At 37.8% G+C, this 23215-nt stretch overlaps 2 protein-coding genes across 2 annotated transcripts in view; one reads left to right on the top strand and one right to left on the bottom strand.

Annotated features, from left to right (window-relative positions):
• The window catches only part of syde1 (synapse defective Rho GTPase homolog 1), a 43418-nt gene that overhangs the window by 19962 nt on the left and 241 nt on the right, over nt 1-23215 (bottom strand). Inside the window, exon 1 of the mRNA XM_087277102.1 lies at nt 23208-23215. This exon is cut by the window's right edge and continues 241 nt beyond it. Coding sequence (XP_087133228.1) covers nt 23208-23215 — 8 coding nt within the window. The remainder of the gene's footprint in view (nt 1-23207) is intronic.
• On the top strand, nt 8056-12639 carry LOC147841601 (uncharacterized). The gene is made up of 11 exons (XM_087277123.1): nt 8056-8358; nt 9244-9370; nt 9473-9713; nt 9819-10092; nt 10197-10374; nt 10496-10572; nt 10670-10850; nt 10964-11197; nt 11323-11494; nt 11578-11726; nt 11864-12639. The coding sequence occupies exons 1-11, from the start codon at nt 8080-8082 to the stop codon at nt 12031-12033; spliced, it is 2082 nt and encodes a 693-aa protein (XP_087133249.1). The 5' UTR covers nt 8056-8079; the 3' UTR covers nt 12034-12639.

Here is a 23215-nt window from a genome sequence, read left to right as displayed (position 1 = left end):
CTTAATAATGCGAGTGCACACAGGGTGTAGAGTGAGAGTAAATGCAGTATATGTTGATATAGTCCTCTTCCAATGCAATAAATATATAGTGCACAAATATGCATTCAGGTCTCATGCCAGGGGTGTCCAAACTCAGTCCTGGAGGGCCGGTGTCCATATATTTTAGTTCCAACATCAATTAAACACGCCTGAAGCAGCTAATCAAGCTCTTTCTATATACAGTAGAAACTTCCAGGCAGGTGTGTTGAAGCAAGCTGGAGCTAAACTCTGCAGGACAGCGGCCCTCCAGGACTGAGTTTGGACACCCCTGTCTTAAACCTTTCCAACCATATAAAACATGCAATGTTTACTCATCCAGTCATGTTCCTTCAGCGTAATCCCTTATTCATCACGGGTCACTACAGCAGAATGAACCACCAACTATTCCAGCATATGCTTTAAACAGCGGACACCCTTCCAGCTGCAACTAAGTACTGGGAAACACCCATACACTACAGCCAGTTTAGTTGATCAATCCCCCTATAGTGCATGTGTTTGGACTGTTGGGGAAACCGGAGGAAATTCACGCCAACACTGGGAGAACATGCAAACTCCACACAGAAACACCAACTGGCTCAGCCAGGACTCGAACCAGAGACTTTCTTGCTGTGAGGGCACAGTGCTAACCACTGTGTCGCCCCCTCCCTTAATGGCAATACAGAGAAGTAAAGTTTAGGATCCCGCTGGAGGACGGTGCACTTAAGGAGTTAACAGAGCCCAAAAGCAGACATGCAGAGGAGTCCACTCGCTCTCTCCCTCACATCTGGAAGCTTCTCCCCCATTTCTCCCCCTCCTCGCTCTGCTTTCCCCCTCCTTATAAACATAAACGTTTGCCAAATAATCTCCTCCATCTGCAGTAGCCGTGAATAACTCCTGAGCATCATCTCTGCTGGCTCGCAGGACTCTCCGGAAGTGCATCCGTCAATATCCATGCCTCCATATTTATATGCATTTTGGAATATTGTATTCAACAGGCATTGAGATGCATACAGATGTGCATGAAATAATGTCAGCACAAAACTGAGTAGGAGAAACTTGATCTCATAAGAATGAATGCATATAAAGTCTGCTGTGAACACAACTCATGCACTCCATCAGAACAGGCCTCAGCTCTCGGTCAGCACAGGGCTTCAGTATTATTCCTCTATTATTATTCTTGAGCATCAGTCTGGGCTCCCGTCTCACGCCTAAAGAAGCCACCGCGTTCATCGCGTTTAGGTTTGGTCTTCTGAGGCGCAGCTCATTTATTAGAGGAGAACAAACAGCACAGTGGAGAATCTGCACGATTAGTAGTGCTGATTGTCTTCTCGTGTTTCTCATTGACTGAAGACGCTGCTGTATTCACTGATGTTTCATGCCACATTAGTTCGTGCATGAATCTAATTCACATCTTTGGATGGAAACAGGGTTATTGTTAAAGACAAGGATCCTCACTGTATAAATGACCCTTTAATCTAGGAGTTGTTGCTCTAATTCAAGACTTTAAGGTCTGAAAAAACACTAATTAAATCTTGATTACAGCTCTTGAGGTGTTTTTTCATCAGGCCAGGTCAACACACTGCAAACCAATGTGCAAAGCACTGATGCTGCCTGCTGCGCTGAGATATGAAGAGCAGTTTGGTGATATGCGTCTATTTTGAGAGCGTGTGATGAGGAACAGGCTCGATTGGAAATCAAATGGGAATTTCCAAGCATAACTGAGCTCTCAAGCTTTCTCCTTTGGGCTTGGTGTGAATTTTACACACATTGCAATACCCCATGCCCACTGAGAGCAATGCAGTCGAGTGTTCTGTGACATACTGCAATATATATAGTGTTCAGCATACAGGAGTTCAGCCCGCACTCATCTCTCTGTGCTTTACAGTGATATATGTGTGCAGATACATTAGACTAGTCTGTAACTGTAGGATCACTGAAGATCACACAGATGACCACAGCCGAACTAATATGTCGGGGAAAAATATTTAATAGGATTTTGATAATCAGGAAAAATCCAGATGAACATAAAATTATATATAATTCAGCTGCAATTTTTCTCAAGATACTAGTATTGACTCTGGAGTATCCAATCTGGAGACAATCCAACACTAATATTGCTGAAGGGGTGAATAATATTGAGCTTAACATGAGTTTAAAACTATTAAGAACTGCTTTTATTCTAGCCCAAATAAAACAAATCAGGCTTTCTCCAGAAGAACAGATATTAGAGGAAATACTGTGAACATTACCTGAATCTGAGAAACATCATCTGGGAAATATTTGCATAAATTCACAGCAGGGCGAATCATTTTGACTTCAATTGAATAATCCAGTATATATATCTTTATAAATGTCGTATCTAACAGAAGCCAGATTAACATCATGATGAAAACAGAACAACACAGACCCCCTTTATGCTTCCCTGGACAGGAAGTGTTACAGTACGCTAAGTGGGCCAGCAGATGACTTCCTGTTTTGCCAAAGCAGCCAAGAAAAAGAGCCACACTCAGAGAGCAGACCTGACAGACAAACACAGAAGGAGAGCGAGACCATTTAATTCATGCTTATGTGTTCGGCAGACTATTTTATCCACGCATATTTTTACCCAACTATTTTATCCACGCGTATTTTTCCCAGAAATTTTATCCATATATATATATATATATATATATATATATATATATATATATATATATATATATATATATATATATATGAACAGAATAAATGCATGGATATGTGTTTGCAGACTGTAAATGTAAATCAATTTATCCTAATAAGTGCATATAGGACAAATTGATTTACATTCATGCATTTAACAGACACATTCATTTCAAGTTTATTCGTATTGCGCTTTTTACAATAATCATTGTTTTAACGCAGCTTTACAAATTGACACATTATAGCATTACAATCAGATTAAGTTAAAATCAAATACAAGTTATTATTCACAGACGTAGTTAACCTGCAAATTTATAGATATCCATGCATTTTTTTTTACCAAATCATGCAATCTTGAAGTTATTACCTTACTTATTTTAAGCTACATGCAAAATGCATATTAAAAATAATTGAAAAATGATGTGATTTGATTTTTTACAGCGACACACACTGTATGAAAAGCCAAAACAGGGAGGGATTTGAGTGAGAAACATACAGCTGTTGAGCCGCTGAGAGGATTTCAATGAGCGGTCTGTGTTAAGGGCTTTACTTCACAGCTGGACACACACACACACACACACACACTTAACCCTATTCACTATTCATTACAACACCCCAAAAATACACACGCTCACACAAAGCACACACTCACGAGCGGCACGCTGGACTCACCCTTCACCTCTGATGCTCATTCACAGTCTGTCTGTGTACGAGTGTATATAAAGCTTTTTCTACGTTTAAACAGCACATTGATGAACTCAGACTCTATTCAGCATTTATGACTGTTTATAGGCACATGCAATGACCCTTTATAAGCCTGAAGAACCTTCACATGTAGACTTTTATCTGAGAGTTATTATCTACATTATCAGCATCATACAAAAAATAAATAAAAAGGGGCCAGAAAGAACCCAAAAGCGGTTCTGATGCCATAAAAGAACTATTTAGTTTAGATTTTTATAACGTAAGTTTTTCTATTAGCGTAAAGAACATTTTCCTAAATGAAAAAGTTCCGCAGATAAATAAATTAAAAAATAAATGCATAAATAAATGCATACAAAAATGCATAAATAAACAAATGCATAAATAAATGCATAAATAAATGAATGCACAAATAGATAAATGTATAAATAAATACAAATAAATGCATGCATGCATAAAAAAATGTATAAATAAATGCACAAAAAAATGCATACATAAATAATTAAACGTACAAATAAATAAATGCATAAATAAATAAATGCAAAAATAAATAAGTGGATAAATAAATAAACGCACACATACAGAAATGCATTAATAAAATTAGTGCATAAAAAATAAATAGATAAATGCATAAATAAATGTTTAAATAAATGTAAAGATAAATAAATGCATAAATAAATAAATAAATTCCTAAATAAATAAATGCACAAATAAATAAATGCATATATAAATAAATGCACAAATAAATAAATAAATAAATACTTAAATGTACAAATAAATAAATGCATAAAAAATAAGTGCACAAATAAATAAATGCATCAATAAAAAAATTCACAAATAAATGCATAAATAAGTGCACAAATAAACAAATGCATCAATAAATAAGTGCATAAATTAAACAAATGCACAAACAAATGCATAAATAAGTGCACAAATAAATAAATGCATCAATAAATAAGATGCAGAAAGAACCAATAAGGAGTTGTGATGCCATAAATAATATTTTTTGTTTTCCAAAAAACATTTTAAATATATTTTAACACCATTTTTATAGTGTGAAGAACCTTTTTATGATCTAAATACACTTTTAGAGTGTAAAGAATGAACTTTTGCTGAATGGAAAATTAAAGGTGACAATAAACAACCTTTATTTTTAAGACCACCAACTAGCTGTTGGTTTCTGGTAAAGTAATAATATCTGATATTATTTTGTTAAATCCTTTTTGCCAACTCTAAATGAAAATATTGCAGATTTAAAGTATTGAAAGTTGGAGATATTTTCTGTCTATGTTAATATAATATTGCAATTATTCTTTTATCAATGTTCAAGTTATGAAGGAAAACAAAACAGCTTATAGTTGAGTATATCACACAAGCAATAGTCATTTTAGTAATGGGATTCAGATTTTGCAGGACAGCTCAACAAACAAATTCATTAGTGATGGATTAACAGTACATTTTAGACAAAATAGTGTTTAAGTCTTCAGTTTCTACAATGAATATAGTTTAAACAAAGCCAGAGCTGAGCAACACAGAGCTGATTCCCTCCTGAATGAATCGGTTTCCGAACGAGTCATTTGAGTCAACGATCCATTCAGCTGCTTTGAACTAATCATTTGAATGAATGATTCAGTTCATGAGTTCATTCAGTTAATGACTCATTAAGACAGGGATTTACATACATACTGCTGGCTTAAGAGACATGAACATGTTCATCTACAACAAACTTAAAGGGATTAGTTCAGGCCAAGATAAAAATACTCAACATCAAGTGTTTACAAACCCTTGCTTATTCTGCCGAACATTAAAGATGATATTTTGAAAAATAAAACTGTAAATATTGACTTTAATAGTAGGAAAAACACTTATTAAAGACGTCAGTGGATACAGGATTTCAGCATTCTTCAAAATATCTTCTTTTGTGTTTAATAGAAGAAACTCAAAATCAAGGCTGAGTAAATGATGATTTCTGTGTGAACTGACCCTTTAAATTAGCCAAGCCCAACACAAAAACCCACTCAGCGAACAATCCCTGCATCATATTTACTGTTGCTTTATTATCTCCCAACAGAAAGTTGAAACGCATGCCAGATGTGCCTCTAATATAAGCGTTATCCCTGTTTGTGTGTGTGTGTTTGTTCAGCATGTTTGCCCGTGTGAAGTAATTGGTGGAAATGTTTGCTGAGAATGTTCACAGCGGAACGCTTTAAGACCTTTCCCAGAATGCCAATCTGCCCTCCCACGTCTCTGCAGCATAATTTGAGACATCCTGCCCCAAAACACACACACACACACACACACACACACACTCACACACACACACACGCTAAACTATTAATAAGCACATCAGGAAAGACCAAAAACACAGAGGAGACACAAAACATCCCAGAATCAAGCAGTACAGAGACGCATCTGTTAGTGAAGGAGCAAAACATTAAATACAGATCTGAGAACAGCCGTCAGAGGGAGCGTCTCAATCAGCACCCTTGTTCACTAGTTCAATCGCAAATTCATCAAGTGCACTGAAACGTTCGCTCACTGAAAAGTCCCATAATGCACCGTAGAAATTAAAGCGATCGATGAATCCTCCCGTAATGAGCTAGCTATGAATCACGCGAAGCATGATTAAATACTAGCAAATAAAATAATAATGTCATTTATTTTTAACAGGAACGAACATGCTAGAGCTAATATAAACAACAACAAAACACAGCATCTTTCATTTCAACTGTACCTTGACTGTACTCATCAATGCCTACAGATGTTTATTATAATATATGCCCTACAGGAGCACCCTGATCAATCTAAGATGATCAGTTGTTTTCAAATAGAGACGTTCATTGCATTCATATCGCAACACAGACAGTAAAATAACAAAGCATTGCAATATCATGCAGGTCTAGTGCCCTTACTAGTGCTTAAACTTCTGATGAACAAGCTCAAGGGCAGATAGAGCAGTCCAGGCCCAATCCACAGGGAAACAGCAGCAGTTCTGTGTGTTCAGCAGATCCCAGAGAAGAGTTCAGATCTGATCTGAGGGGAAACTCACTAATAAACATCAGCAGCCAATCAGCTCTGAGCTGCTTCTCCAGGGTGAAAACAGTTCGTTTGTGATGGTTCTAGCAGACGCTTTTATCTAAAGAGACTTACAAATGAGGACAAGGAAGCAATTTACACAACTATATGAGCAACAATGAGTAAGTGCTGTAGGCGAGTTTCAGGTGTGTGAAGTGTAAGAAGCAAAACATTAGTAATTTAATATATATATACATATATTTATGTAGTGCAGTTAGCAGTGGAGCCAGAGAGGCAATTGCAGATTAGGAAGGGAAGTGGAGACTAAATAGTTGAGTGTTTAGTGGTTTCTTGAAGACAGCGAGTGACTCTGCCGTTCTGATGCAGTTAGGGAGTTCATTCCACCAACTGGGCAGATTGAATGCGAGAGTTCGGGAAAGTGATTTCTTCCCTCTTTGGGATGGAACCACGAGGCGACGTTCATTCACAGAACGCAAGTTTCTGGAGGACACATACATCTGCAGAAGTGAGAGCAGATAAGAAGGAGCAAAGCCAGAAGTCGCTTTGTAGGCAAACATCAGAGCTTTGAATTTGATGCGAGCAGCAACTGGCAGCCAGTGCAAACGGATGAGCAGCGGAGTGACATGTGCTCTTTTAGCTTCATTAAAGACCACTCGTGCTGCTGCGTTCTGGAGCAGCTGAAGAGGTTTGATAGAGTTAGCTGGAAGCCCGGCTAGTAGAGAGTTGCATTAGGCCAGTCTGGAGAGAACAAGAGCTTGAACAAGGAGTTGAGCTGCATGTTCAGATAGGAAGGGTCGAATCTTTCTGGTGTTATAGAGTGCTGATTTCTTTCCTCTCTGTCATGATGACAGCACATAATATTAGACTAGATATTCTTCAAGACACTAGTGTTCAGCTTAAAGTGACATGTAAAGGCTTCACTAGGGTAATTAGGGTAAAGTTAGGGTAATTAGGCAAGTCATTGTATAACAGTGGTTTGTTCTGGAGACAATCCAACACTAATATTGCTGAAGGGGCCAATAATATTGAGCTTAACATGACTTTAACACTATTAAAAACTGCTTTTATTCTAGCAGAAATAAAACAAAGACTTTCTCCAGAAGAAGAAATATTAGAGGAAATACTGTGAACAACTCCTGAATCTGTTCAACATCATCTGGGAAATATTTGAAAAAGAAAATAAAATTCACAGGGGGAAGGCATGTAATGATGTCTTTTGTTGTAGGATATTGCACCAAAATATACTGCGGTAAACAATATTATTGTCATGTAAAGAGCATTTTAAGCCTCTCATTATATAATTGCCAGAATGACAATATAAAATCACCACAATGCAAGAACACTCCTCCACAGAACACATCACATTTCACTCTTAATTTAAAGGGCACCTATTGTAAAAAATCTTCTTTTCAAGCTGTTTGGACAGATCTGTGTGTTGGTATAGTGTATAGACCATCATACTGGGGTGATATGAACACACCCAGTCCTTTTTTTTCAATTTAACTACAAAAAAAAGGGTCGGCCAATTGGAGCTGTTTTCAAATCGATCGCACCATTACGTAGGTGTGCGATCCCCCCGCCCACCGAATTGATTGACAGCTGCGCGTATTAACATATCCTGAGTTTGCCGTTTCCGCCATTATCAGCGTGTACGTCGAAGCGATGCCACCAAGAGAACACCCTTGTGCTATTTTAGGATGTAAGGCTCAGCACAAGAGCCTTCACCGTCTTCCTGCAAATGAGCAACAGAGGCTTAAGTGGCAGAGTTTTATCTTTGAAGACAAGGTGCCTGAAAATGTACCAAAACTGTTGTATGTTAGCGCTAACCACTTTAGCGTAGACTGCCTCGAGAACGCGGGACAATACAACTGCGGATTCGCGAGTAAATTGTTTTTGAAAACTGGATCAGTTCCTACAATACGTGATCCTGCCTCACTTCAAGTAAGAATTACATTTTATGTACTTCTAGCCTTAGCATTCTAATTATGAAAAGCCGATGAATAGCATCTGCGGCTAAAGTAGCTTCGGATGTTTGTTTGCAAGTGTTTACCTCTTATTGTGCTTTTCAAAAACAGTCTAAATACTCGAAGCTGCAAATGGTAGTGTGTACATGAAGGGGGTTTAGCCATTAGAAACAGAAACCGTAGAAAAATAGCAACATTGTAAAAAGCAGTACCACTGGCTGACGTTACAGCTAAAGTTTGTTGTTGTTAAATGTTTGTTGTACTGTAATGGTAAGCCGAAATGAATAGCATCTAAAAGTTAAAAGCAGCCAAAGTTGCTTCGGATCTTTGTTTGCACGTGTTTACTGCTATTATGCTTTTCTAAAACAATCTAAATAATCGAAGCTATAAGTGGTAGTGTGTACAAGAAGGGCTTTTAGCCATTAGAAACAGAAACCGTAGAAAAATATAAACATTGTAATAAAGCCGTAACCAGTACTGGCTACAGCTAAAGTTTGTTGTTTATGTGGGATGTTTGTTGTAATGTGTATGCTGAATAGCATCTGCGGCTAAAGCTATTTCGGATGTTTGCGCGTTTACAGCTATTGTGCTTTTCTAAAACAGTCTAAATACTCGAAGCTTTAATTGTTAATGTGTCCATAAAGGGGTTTTAGCCATCAGAAACAGAAACGGTAGAAAAAATTAAACATTGTAATAAAGCATTACCACTGACTAAGTTACAGCTAAAGTTTGTTATGTATGTGGGATGTTTGTTGAAATTTTTTTCACTGTACTTGCACGTGGTCTGCAGTTGTTTACAATAAGATCGGTATGTTTTAATCAAATAAAGGTCATTTTAAAAAATTTATGTTTTCTTACAAAGGCCACGACGTCGACAAAGAGCAACAAGGTGGATGTTTGTTGCCAGACAGAACCATTTCACACATCTTTACACAGTGTTGGTACCCAGTTGTCTTTTAGGACGCTTCAGGCTAAACGCAGGAGTACAAGTAAGTTAAAATTTCTCAGTTTATTTTAAGTTGCTGCATTAGAAACGTGTTTTATTATCTTCATAAACGTGCAATGAGATTAATCATAAAATTACACTATAGGTGTCCAGACAACAATATCCAGTTTTGAACTGACTGTACCATCAGCGTCCTTTACTGCGTTTATGACTTCGACACCCCTCAAACCTTCACTAAAAAGACCTCGTCTGGAGCTGGAGGAGGAGGAGGAGGAAGAAGAAGCCAAAGAGACTTTGACAGAGTCAAAAATTATAGCCCAAGACTCGGATGTGAGATTTGACCCTGCAGAGGAATGCACATCTGCAACTGAACCAACAGACTTGTCGTGAGTTTATGCATTATGTAAATTATTTGAAAGATTGTGTATTGTCATCATAACATTCATCATCATTTTTTTTTATTATGTACATGTGTATATTTATTTTTACAGAATCCAAGAATGCCCAGTTCATAACATTGCCAAGTTCATTGTCTATGAAACATGCCTCATGGAGCTCTTCAGTGACTGCCCAGTGTGTCAAAGGAGATGTGATGTAAAGTCACAAAGGCTTGGGACATTTCTTAGCGTACAGCAAGTCTGCCCACACTGCGAGTTTGTAAGAAAATGGAACAGTCAGCCAATTATTGGTAGTACTCCAGCTGGCAACCTGCATCTTTCTGCTGCAGTCTACTTGAGCGGTGCATCATTTTTTGTAGTTGAAAAGGTAATTATCTATCAAAATTTATCACATTTTTTTTAGAAACATAATATAAATTTTGTCACAGGGTGCATGCACATTGTACTAAAAATTCTCCTCTCTGTTGTCAGGTATTTGCTGCAATGAAACTACACATTTTTAAATATGATTCATTTCGTCGTCATGCAAGACTTTGCATTGAACCTGCTATTGTCCACAAGTGGAGAAATTGGCAGAGTGAAATGCTAGAACAGCTCAGTCGAAGAGAGAATGTGATTGTTGGAGGAGATAAGAGGGCTGACTCCCCAGGTATTTAGTCAAAAGATTTAATTTCTAATTCAATACAGTCTAATAAAAAAAAAAAAATGAAATACATTACAATTATTCCAAAAATGTGTTTAAAATAATTATGTACGGTTTGTTCTTGAAGGTCACTCGGCCAAGTATGGGAGTTATACAATGATGGACCTTGCAACTAACACAGTGGTCGACCTACAGTTAGTCCAGGTAATACAGAAAAGTGTTATGTGAACTAGCATAATATTTTGGATGGAAAATGTGTGATTTTTATATATATTTTTTTACCTTATTTAAAATTTTATAGAGTAATGAGGTGGGCGGCAGTTACCATATGGAAAAAGAAGGCCTAAAGAGAAGCCTAGACCTGTTGGATGCCCGCGGTGTTCGTCTGGAATGCATCATCACAGACCGACATCCTCAAATACAGAAATATCTCAGGGATCGAAATGTCACTCAGTTTTACGATGTGTGGCATATCGAGAAAGGTATGTAATGTAGCAGTTATTAATTTACTTAAGATTAAATTGCTATTTACAGTTCTTACATGTTTATTATTATTTTTGTGTTGATGTCTTTTTTTTTTTTCTTTAATTTCCAGGAATTTCCAAAAAACTGGACAAGATATGCCAGATAAAGGGTTGTGAGAAGTTGCGTAAATGGTTGCGTAGCATCAAAAACCACATCTACTGGACTGCTGCATCATCCACAACAGGTCCTGAAAGAGTGGCAAAGTGGACCTCTATCTTAAACCATGTACATGAAGACCCCAATTTTCCGGCTTATCTGCATCCGCAAAGGATAAGCAGAGACAAGAACAAATGGCTGTCGGCTGGTAAGTTGTATACAGACAAATAAAATATTCTTTGCGATTAAAACTAATGCAAAACAGAGCTTGTTTCTTTGTTCAGATTTGTTTTTGATTCAGACTCTAATACCTTAAATTTTTTGCTTGTTTAGCAACGATGCCATTCTACAAGCTGGAGAAAGTTCTCGCTAACAAGAGAATATTGAAGGATGTGGCCAAGCTAAGTCCTCACCACCAGACGTCAACTGTTGAAGCTTTCCACAGCGTCCTACTGCGGTTTGCACCCAAAAATGTGGTATTCCCATTTCTGGGGATGCTATGCAGGTAAAGCCAATGATCAGAAATTAATATTTACAATACCATACAGGCTTGTCATGGTACGTCATTTACATTTTTCTTTTTGTTAGGTTATACTTGGCTGCACTTCATTACAATGAAAATGCCGGGCGTCCCCAGGCCACATCAGCAACTGGTAAACCTATTTACAAGCTTGCCTTTCCAAAGGCAAAGAAAGGAGAGTATAGGGTCCGAAAAGTGAAGACGCAGCAAACTTTCGGTATGTATATAAATGTTTATAGTATTTTTAATAATTCAATAAATAAAAAAAATAATTGCACTTTACATTCACAATGACAACTCACTACTCAAAATACAAAATTAAGTTACTAAAGAGATAACTGTTATATTGCACAGGTTATGTAGAAGAGCTGCTGGACCTCATCTTCAACCAAGTGTTTGTGGACCCATCACCCTATGTTGATGAAGTGTTGGGAATTCACATACCACCTGCTCTATCATCAGCCTGCGATCGACCTGAGATGGAGGAGGCTATCTCCAGCAGGGTGACCCGCTTCAATCAATAGCTATCCTAAAACCCACATAGCTGCCCTGCTCTTCAGGAAACTGTCTCCGAATCTTCAGCACCACACAGGCAGGAATCACAACACGGACTCTCCGCCCGAGGAAACCCCAACACCAGCTCACAAAGCTCCGATAAGCCAAAAAGCGGCACTGTCTAACAGAGACATAATAATGAAACATTGTTTTAGAAATTGCACTACAATTTGAACTTGGGAGTTATCACATATACATTTTTATTTTTGATAAAATAACTAGCTTTAACAAAATTTCAGAAGTCATATTTTGTTTATTCAACTGCCAATGTTTGATATGTTTGTATGTGTTTGTAGATATACTGTACTTTCTAATGTTCATGGACAATTGTATTTCATTCAACAAAGTGACAACTTGAAGTTTATATTTTATATTTGCACAAGGATACATTTTATATTTGCCATCACATTTTAATTTATACTTCAATATAAAGTTTTTATATGACTCAGGAATTGATGCATCTTTTCTGAAGGGTTGATGTTTCTATGCCATACTGATTTTTATATATTTTAAGAGTTTATATATTAATGTTTAGTGAAATTAAAATTATTTTTCAATAAAAAGTACATGCATTACTCAGCCTTTTATGAAGTCATTCAAATTGTCATCTCAGAAATAGCAGCAATAAAAAAGGTACGTATTTCATTTTTATTGACATTGAGGTAAAGTTGGTTTTTATATTCAGATATTCGGACATTCTCCTTAATAGTATCATTTCTGTAAAGTATTCTTTGCAAATTCAAAATAGGGAAATCGTATTAGCAGCAAATGACAAAGTACAACATTGTTTACAGTCAAGTAGATAGTGTTAATGTTGTTTACAAGTCATACTTGCATGCTAAATCCGATCGATTGTTTAAACTACCATGGTAAACAATACAGGGACTCCTGAATGTGCGGATATAAAACCAACTTTATCGCTATTTTATTGACTACACAGCGTTAATGTGCTTAAAAAGAAAGCGAGCATGCAGATCATGAACAAGGTAACCTGCTATTCTTTCTATTTATTTAAACTCACTTTTGCACTCCACGAAGTCGCAGGGGACCATAGTCTGCTTTGTATATATTCGATGCATTTTGCAAGGAATAAATATTGAAGCAAACGGGATCCATTCCTGGATGCTCCGTCATGCACGAAGGTTGCAATTCCAGTTGATCCATTCGTCTTCTAACCTTATTACACGACACAGTTATGCTGTTTATTATCTCATTCGATGTCTTTAGAGCAGCAACGTAAACTGGAAATTTACCTGCGGTATCTCCCTGCAGCATACATTTTCAGCCTCAGTTGGCATTTTTTCACAATTGCCACACAAGCACCTGACAATATTTGTCAACGTCAATATTCATGAATTACGAATAAATCATACCAATGCAAAATTTATCTTTGTAGATATCTTTATGTATTGTCTGTTTGACGTAACGCATGACGTTCGCGAACTTTATCAAACAAATTACGGATGGCGCATGCATAGTTACATAGCGGCTGAAAAAGTATACAACGACATAAAATATTTTGTATGTACCACTCTGACACATTCGGATTATAGATTCCTCAACAGTCGACTCTGCTTGATCTGTGTCCGAGTCTGTGTCATATATGTAGGGTTGAATTGTGTTCCTCTCACTCATGATGACTCTTACTGTCTGCCTCTGTGACGAGGTGCACAAAGCAGACGCGCTCTTGGCTCCGCCCCCTTGTTACGTTGGGCGGGCAGTCAAAACTCATTATCATGTTAAACAACACACCCCAAAACAGCAACCCGTGTACACGCCTCTAAATTTACACTTTTTAACACAGCATAATAACCATATCTGAATTGCGTTTTGATCTGAACCTACATTGGCACACTCAGAAGAACCATAATATTACTATTAAATCTCAAAAAAGGGCTAAAATATGTGCCCTTTAATTATAGTCATTTTAACAGTTTAATAATCAGGCATTGGAGTCAGAATGTGAAAACGGAGATTATAAATAAATAATAATAATGTTAACACAGAAGTGTAAGGTAAAGAGTAACAGAGGCTGCGATATCAGATCAGCTGTCAGACACACACATGTAATTTACAGGAAATACTCCAGTGTTTTAACTATACTGACACTGACAGCTCCAGTAGAGATGGAGATGTTGCCCAATCAGCTGAAATGTTGCTAGTATTGGCGTTTACGTATGGGAGATATATATTGCATCACCAAAAATGATCACGTCCACATGTTGTGCCATAATCCATATACTGATTATTGAGACAGACCTAACCTAGTGCGAATAATTCTGACTGGACCTCTACACACACACACTGCTAGACAGATCTTTATTTGGACTGTATGGGAAAGTAGACCCCGTGGGCCGGTTTCCAAACAGAAGTGGAGTGCAGTTTGTGATTCGAGACAGAAATATGTAAGCAGAAGTGCAGCTGTCAGCATCTGCTCATGCTAATGAACCGATATGAACGCTGTCCTGGGTCGTTTCTGTCAAGCAGCGTCTGGGTCGATCCTTAATTCTGTAATCCTCCTCTAAACAGAGACTCGTCTACAAACAGAGAGTGCTAAATTATTTGCCCTCCTGTGATATTTTCCAAATGATGCTGAACAGATTCAGGAATATAAGGAACTTTCAAATTGTTTTAAAGTCATGTTAAGCTCAATATTATTCACCCCTTCAGCAATATTAGTGTTGGATTGTCTCCAGAACAAACCACTGTTATACAATGACTTGCCTAATTACCCTAACTTTACCCTAATTACCCTAGTGAAGCCTTTACATGTCACTTTAAGCTGAACACTAGTGTCTTGAAGAATATCTAGTCTAATATTATGTGCTGTCATCATGACAAAGAGGAAATAAATCAGCTATTAGAGATGAGAAATTAAAACTGTTATGATTGGAAATGTGTTGGAGAAATCTGCTCTCTGTTTAACAGAGATTGAGGGGGGAAAGTATTCAGGAGGGCTAATAATTCAGACTTCACAAGCATTGGACAGAGTTCATCTGTCGGTCTAACTTTGGGAAGAGAGACGCCAGTGTGAGGGCAGAGTGCTGCAGTAAAGACAGAAGAGCTGCTCTCTGATCAAGCTGTGAACCGGCGCTTCCAGGAAGAGCCTCAGGAAGAGGACGTCGTTAAAAAGGATTCAAAACGTAAATACTTTTCCTGAGAAACAAATGACAACCCTGGAGGAAGCCAGCTGAAGTTAGACCGGAGATGTTGATTAATCCTGGTCTCATTACATGGAGCAGATCATCAAACATCACTGACACACACACACACACACACACACATGGAAAACCAATGTGCAATCATCAAGACACATATATTATGACAGAGCTGTGTGCATGTTTATTCAGCTCAGTCCTTTTATTCATCAGGGGTCGCCACAGTGGAATGAACCGCCAACTCATCCAGCATATGTTTTACACAGCAGATGCCCTTTCAGCTGCAACCCAGTACTGGGAAACACCCATTTACACTCATTCACACACACACACACACACACACACACACACACACACACATACACACTTATACACATTCAGTTATGTGCCCCCTATAGCACATGTGTTTGGACGGGAGGGGTCTTGCTGCAGACCTAGTGCAGTGCAATCTGGGCTGCATCCAATGCTTTTTAATGGGCTCACCTCACCCTACCTCTAACCGTACCCCTCGCAGTGACGTCACTCGTTCCATTTGAGTGCATTGTGTCTGGCATTGCATCGCTGAGTGATGCAGTCTCAGCTCGCATCATAAAGGCTGCATCCAGATACTATTGGTTTGGACTGTGGGGGAAACCGGAGCACCCGGAGGAAATCCACACCAACACAGGGAGAACATGCAAACTCCACACAAAAACACCAACTGACCCAGCCAGGACTCGAACCAGAGACCTTCTGGGTCTCCCCCTGTGTGCATATTATTGTCCATAACTCAAAGCTGGTGTGATTTCTACAGTAAATGCAGTCATTTGCAGATGTCAGAGCAGAGCTTGAGTAACGAATGACCGACAGAATCTCCTGTGCTGTACTTTAATCCTCCGTATAAACACAGCAGGGAATTATGAAGCGTATTAAGAGTGTGTGTGTGTGTTTACATTAATGTGGAGCGCAGAGAACAGGCTGTGCTTTCTGCTGTCAGAGATATTCACCGGGCTGATAGTTTGAGAAATAAAAGTATCATGAGCTCTGCATATCTTAACTGAAGAATAATAAACAACAGCACATCACTACACATCACTAGACTCGAGAACACATGAAACACACAGGAATATAATAACAACAACGCCAAAGAGACAAATGAACATTACAAATAAAAACTACTAAAACTCAAAGCAAAAAATGTGAGGATGCTATGCTAAAACTAATACCAAATATATTTCATAAAAGGACAAAACATATTTAAACAATATATTAAAAAACATTAGTGTTATTTAGTAAAACCAAATTAAACATTACAAATAAAATACAATTATTAAAACATTAAATACAAATATTATAAAACCTATGCTAAAATCAACACAACACATAATTCATAATCAGAATTTCACAACTAAATAAAAAACAAAAAAAAGGTAAACAAATATAAAATATGAGGGTTATTTAGATCAGAACATTTTCAGTGGGTCGCGGAGTGTGTGATCGAAAAAAAACAACAAAAGTTTCATTTTTACAGTTTTTCTCAGTGGCTTTGGTGCGTTTCTCACAACACCAGTGCATTTCTGCACAACAAGTAATGCATTTCTCAAAACAATTAGTGCAAACTGCAAAACCCAGCTGATAACCTGCAAAAGCACGTCACATGCTCAAAATGGAGAGTTCATTCCTCAAAATCAAGTATTGATGTCAATCAAAGTGTCAGTATCATCAAAATGAAAAGTCCTCACACCATTGTTTATGAACAAGATAGTCAGATGGCTTTGTCATGTTTTCATTATGAGTTTACTCTGAACATTTTTTCAATGCAAAAAAAGTCAGATGTTGGTGAAACTTCCTGAAAATGCTCGAGACAGCACTGTATACTATTTGCACAGCCATTTGAAAACTACAGCAAAGTTAGACATCACTGCATTTAGTGGGGTATCTGAGTACAAGACACTGAATATGTATGTGCCACATGTTTACTGCATTTGCTCTCTGCAATTCTAGTTTATCGACAGCATTGTGCAGAAGAATAAACGCACCCTCATTTACAACAAACATACACTCCCTCTGGGTCGAGCTGTGCACAACTGTAAACTATATTGCAGAACATATTGGAACTGAACCAACAACACACACAGGTCTGTTAATCATTCATCAAATTGTTCAATTTAGAAGACATTTTCAGAAAAATAAAGATTAAAATTGCTTGACAGATTTTGACAACTAGTTCAACATTTTTGTAGGTAATGACTCCAGTAATGAAATGATGACTGTTAGTTTTATAAGGGATGACTATTCAGCATTTACAAGTTTAGTTCACTTTGACTGACATGATATGAGCAGATGATAATGTTATAAATAGCAGAGAGTTGTGTGAAAGCAATTGATGCATGTCCAAAAGCATCTGCAATTTGTTGGAAGGAATGAGAAACTTGGTTTTGAGAAATGCATGACCTGTTATGCAAATGTAAATAGTGTAGTGAGAAATGCACCAAAGCCACTGAGAAAAACTGTAACTTATTTTGCTTATATCAGACTTTTATTTTGAAATGCGCGTGCGACAAATGTACCATATGACAAGTGAAATATCAGCGCGAGTACGACTCCGGACATGTAAAGTGTGGATTCGCATATATTGACGACAAAAGAGGCTTAAAAGCTCAGTGTGTCATATGTAGTGAGGTGCTCTCACAAGACAGCATGAAACCTTCTGAATTAAAGCGACATTTAGAGAACAAACATCCCATTTGCAAATACAAATCTGTGGACTATTTTCAAAGACGACTCCAAAAGCTGAGGGCATCACAAAATTGATAATCCATTTGACCCAACTCAAATGGAGCGAGTGACGTCACTGTGAGGGATAGGGTGAGGTGAGCCCATTAAAAAGCATTGGATGCAGCTCAGATTGCACTGCACCAGGGGCCTCATGTATCAACGCTGCGTACGCACAAAAACTTTGCGTACGCCAGGTTTCACGCTCAGAATGGCTCACGTTTGGATTTACTAACAATGAACTGAACGTGGGAATGTGCGCAGCTTCACGGCAGCTTCATGGCTGGCGTACGCACATTTTTTGTGTGTGTCTGTTTTATTTCCATTGGCGACTCCTAGAGGCAGTTGTGTTAAATTCCTCTCTACAAAGTGTCTGAGCCTTGCAATGGCAGCTGTATGAGACGGGTTCATCTAGCAGGTATATAAGGTTTCCATATCATACAGTTGAGCAGCTAAACATTAAAGCACAATTTGCAGCAGTCGCCTGTTTTCCTAATGTAATCTGAGCGATCTACTGCACACACATTGCTATAAAGACACTATCTGAAGATGAGTTTGCATGCGTGAATCAGAAACATTTCCATTCAATAAATGTGCAAATAAAACATGATGCACAGACTTATTAATGATTCCTACTGGTGTTTCTTGTGATTAATAGCTGGCAAAATCTGATAATTAGCGGGGAAAAGAAGAAGAAAGAGTTCATCAGACGCTGGATTCGAACCCAGTTCATGCTCGAACGTGTCAAAACATGCTGACATGTGTTTTACGAGCTGCGCCACCCAGACTGTTAAGGGTACAGCAACATTTTACACCTATAAACCCCACTATTTCTTTTCTAATTCACTCAGTGCAATGTTCAGACCCAACTGTGTTAACCTTATCAGCTAAACTCTCCCACTCTATTGTTTTCTTTTGTTGTTAATTCCGAAAAACAAACTTGCAAATAACACCGCTTTCCTCCGGTCTACCTCTGAAAGCAGCACCTCACATTCACATTCTGTTTAAAGTTTCTCTTTTTGCTTTTGCCGTTGCTTTTTCGTTGGGTTTTTTCCATTAGCATAGTCATTAGCATATTCATACGGGGGAGGAGGCAGGGAGGGGTTTTGTGCTCGTGCATGTTGCGCTCAGTTTCACGTTCATTCAGATGTACAATATAATATGCGTGAGATTCAGCGTACGCAGTGTTTCATACATCTGAACTTTTTTCTGCGTGCGCTCATTTACAGCTTTGTGCGTACGCAATGTTTTAGTAAGATTTCCACGCAAGTCTTCGTACATGAGGCCCCTGGTCTGCAGCCAGACCTCTCTTTAATAACTGGTGATTATTATAAAAATGGTTATGATAATTTTAATCAATTTACTTTAATTTGCTGGTCTCTGTTCAGTTCAACAGGATCAGTGTTATTGTTTTATGAACAGTTCAGTTTAGTTCATGATAACTGAACCTTTCCTAAATCTATCCACTGTTTACAGTATTTAATGTTTTTACTCTGTAATATTTCTAGAATTTGGTACATTTCTCACACACACACACACTGTCAGACAGCTTATCAAGGATGTACCGCTGGATCGCGTCTCACTATAGTTGTTAAACATGATATTCAGACATCCCAAGTCTCCCACAATGAGTGATAATCTCCTGGAAATCCCGCGTCTCCCTCCCGGTCCTCAAATAGGTCGCGCACCCTTCACACCCCTCACCTCCGGATCCCTCCTCACTCTTCAGACGTGTCACGCGAACTCTGTCAAACAATGACGCTGTCAGCTGGAAGGGCATCCGCTGTGAACAACATATGCTGCAATAGTTGGCGGTTCATTCCGCTGTTGTGACCCCTTATTAATAAAGAGAATAAGCCGAAAATGAATGAATGAATGATGTTATATAAACTCTGAAATAACACTGCACTGATCAGATGAACTGGAAGACCTTAAAGACAGTCATGAGTCTGAAACATGAGGATGACAAACAAATATTCCTTCAATAAACACACACACACACACACACACACACACACACACACACACACACACACACACACACACACACACACACACACACACAAACACACTCTCATTTTCACAAATACACTTAAATCACACACACACACACACACACACACACACACACACACATATATATATACACAGATACACACTTGTATGCACATACAATTTTAAAACACACTCACACTTTCTCTCACATGCACGCACACTTTTAAAACACAGAAACAAACACACACACACACACACACACAGACACACACACACACACACACACACACACACAGGCCCTTAAACATACACACAGGCAAACACACACATACACACGCACATGCATGAAGACACACATACAAACCCCAAACTTAAATACAAGCATGCGCACACACAAAACATGCATGCTTACTAACATACACACACATATGCATGCAGAAACACACACACACACACACACAGTTTTAAAGCCATCCAGCACACTGCTTTCCTTATTTTAGACATCAGAGGCCGGAGCAGCAAATGAGAGACAGAAACACGACAACACTTTAATTAAACACTGCAGAACTCAATACCCTCATCACTGTTCTGTAAGAGCACACTCAGATACTCAGCAGAATGCTCAAGCTGCTCCTTTCCCCACTGTACTCATCACTAATGTCCATCAAGCTACAAAAACACAACACAGCACCATGAGAACAGTGCTGGATTCTGATTGGCTGATGAGCACTCTCAGGTATTTGGTTATTGTCAGATAAATGCACAGCTAAACTAGTTCCGGCAGGTTAAGAGCGCATTACTGCTCCATATCACTCCGCTGAATGATCAGAATCACTTCACAGCTACAACAGTCAAATACTCTATTCTGATTGGCTGATGAGCAGTCTCGGTGTTTGTTTATTGTCAGATAAATGCACAGCTAAAGTAGTTCTGGCAGGTTTAGAGCACATTACAGCTCCATATCACTCTGCTGAATGATCAGAGTCATTTCACAGCTACAACAGTCAAATACTCGATTCTGATTGGCTGATGAGCACTCTCGGTGTTTGTTTATTGGCAGATAAAGGCACAGCTAAAGTAGTTCTGGCAGGTTTAGAGCGCATTACTGCTCCATATCACTCCGCTGAATGATCAGAGTCATTTCACAGCTACAACAGTCAAATACTCGATTCTGATTGGCTGATGAGGAGTCTCTGTGTTTGTTTATTGGCAGATAAAGGCACAGCTAAAGTAGTTCCAGCAAGTTTAGATCGCATTACTGCTCCATATCACTCCGCTGAGTAATTTCACAGCTACAACAGTCAGAAATCACAACAGAATTTGCATGTTCAGTTTACTTAATGAAATATAACACATTTCAAGTGTTACAAAATGTGTCTTAACTAAACCAAGTTACACCAAATGTACTAATTTGCAACTAATAAGATTATTTAAATTGATAAAATCCTGCTTATATAAGAACTTGACATTGCTTGGTTCATTTAAATAAATATAAACTCAAAAAATAAAGAATCCATTAACTTTTATGCCATTCGTTTTGGATAGTTAGGTTTAACATTAAGTAAATTTGACATGTTATCGACAAGTTAATTGTACCTGATATAAGATAGTAAAATTTCCTTGAAATAGGATTTTTAAGCAAATCTTAAGAGTATTTTTTCAGTGTATAACAGTGGTTTGTTCTGGAGACAATCCAACACTAATATTGCTGAAGGAGCGAATAATATTGACCTTAAAATGGCTTTAAAACTATTAAAAACTGCTTTTACTCTAGCCCAAATAAAACAAACAAGACTTTCTCCAGAAGAACAAATATTAGAGGAAACACTGTGAACAACTCCTGAATCTGTTCAACATTATTTGGTAGCATCTACACACTTTACATTAATAAATTAAATGGTGAACTATCCCTTTAAGATATCGAGCATGTTTGTTATGGTCTTCAAATGAATGCACAAGAGACTCCAGCTAAACTCTCTGCCATCGGAGTCATAATAAGAGCGTTTATTCCTGCTCCGCAGTGTTTATATGCTGGAACACGAGTGCACATCTGAGGCGACGTCACAGTAATGAAGGCATTATATAACACACACACACACACACACACACACACACTCACAATGCTTTCTCAAGATCCAGCAGCATTAGTCACCCGCTGTCCACCGTTCCATCAAAATAACCTCATCACATGAGAAAGAAGCATTAAATCCGAGACAGAGCTCTCTTTGTTAGATATACAACACGAGCATTTCTCCAAAAGCAACTCATCAATTACAGCAGCACGACACACACTCACTCAACATCTGGGAAAATACATGTTTGTGGAGCTACATTAATTCAAGGAAACGAGTTATGGCAAAAACATTGTGTTTTTAAGAAAATAAAAACATTATTGATTTTTTTTAATCAATAACTTGTGGGAGATTTAGATAAATCATTGATTTAAATGCAATAAATGTGACTATTTTAAGAGGTAAAAATTAGATGTCCCAATAAATGTGCATTAAATTCAATTTCCAAACGTAATTTTATATATATAAAGAAAGCAAGTACAAGAAAAGTCCCTAATTTATGCTGTCAAATATAATATAAATGCAAAGATATGAGTGAATTAATGTTAATCTTCATTTAGCATGACAGATATACTTACTTTAAAACTTTTTGGCAAAGCAGAAATATTTCATATCACAAATAACGACTAGTTAGAGGGCAAACTTGACCTTAAATAGAGTTTTTAACGCGTAATTTTGTTTAAAAAATAGTTGTGTGACATACAAAAATATAACTTCTACATTTTCTAGTAAAATATGACCATATTTGTTGAGCAAAAAAAAAGTAAATGCATTATAAATACGTAAAAAACTGAATCTGTGACACTTCTTTGTATATTATTGCACGTTTTACATATTAAATAATTATTATTGTATACTTTAAAGACTCCTTTTGTCTATGATCCTCATACAAGTTTTTAAAAACTTCACACAATTGCTCACATAATGAAAATCAGCCATAAGTGTCAATAAGCACGCAAAAGTACACAATAACACTATAAAACGTGACATATTAGTGACTGACAACATCTCATATTCCAGAAGTGAGCTCCAGTTACAGATGTAGCTCTCCACATCATCACTCCAGCGCTAGTCTGCTCTCATCATAACTTTAGACAGCGGTAATTCTCCGTATTGTTAATGATGCAGTATAGTAAATAAAGTGAAGCAGTGATTCTCCCTCACCGGTGAGT

The sequence above is a fragment of the Danio rerio genome, chromosome 12, assembly GCF_052040795.2.
Source record: "Danio rerio strain M-AB ecotype USA chromosome 12, GRCz13ab, whole genome shotgun sequence".
Taxonomy (NCBI): domain Eukaryota; kingdom Metazoa; phylum Chordata; class Actinopteri; order Cypriniformes; family Danionidae; genus Danio; species Danio rerio.
Note: the sequence above shows the minus strand (reverse complement) of the source record. Positions and strands in the feature narration are given on the sequence as shown.

Bases quoted from the DNA above. Each gene is read 5' to 3' on its own strand.
- LOC147841601 (XM_087277123.1), top strand. From the start codon at position 8,080: ATGCCACCAAGAGAACACCCTTGTGCTATTTTAGGATGTAAGGCTCAG. The intron at 8,359-9,243 runs GTAAGAATTACA...TTTCTTACAAAG, and splicing joins GTGATCCTGCCTCACTTCAA to GCCACGACGTCGACAAAGAG. The intron at 10,093-10,196 runs GTAATTATCTAT...CTCTGTTGTCAG, and splicing joins CATTTTTTGTAGTTGAAAAG to GTATTTGCTGCAATGAAACT.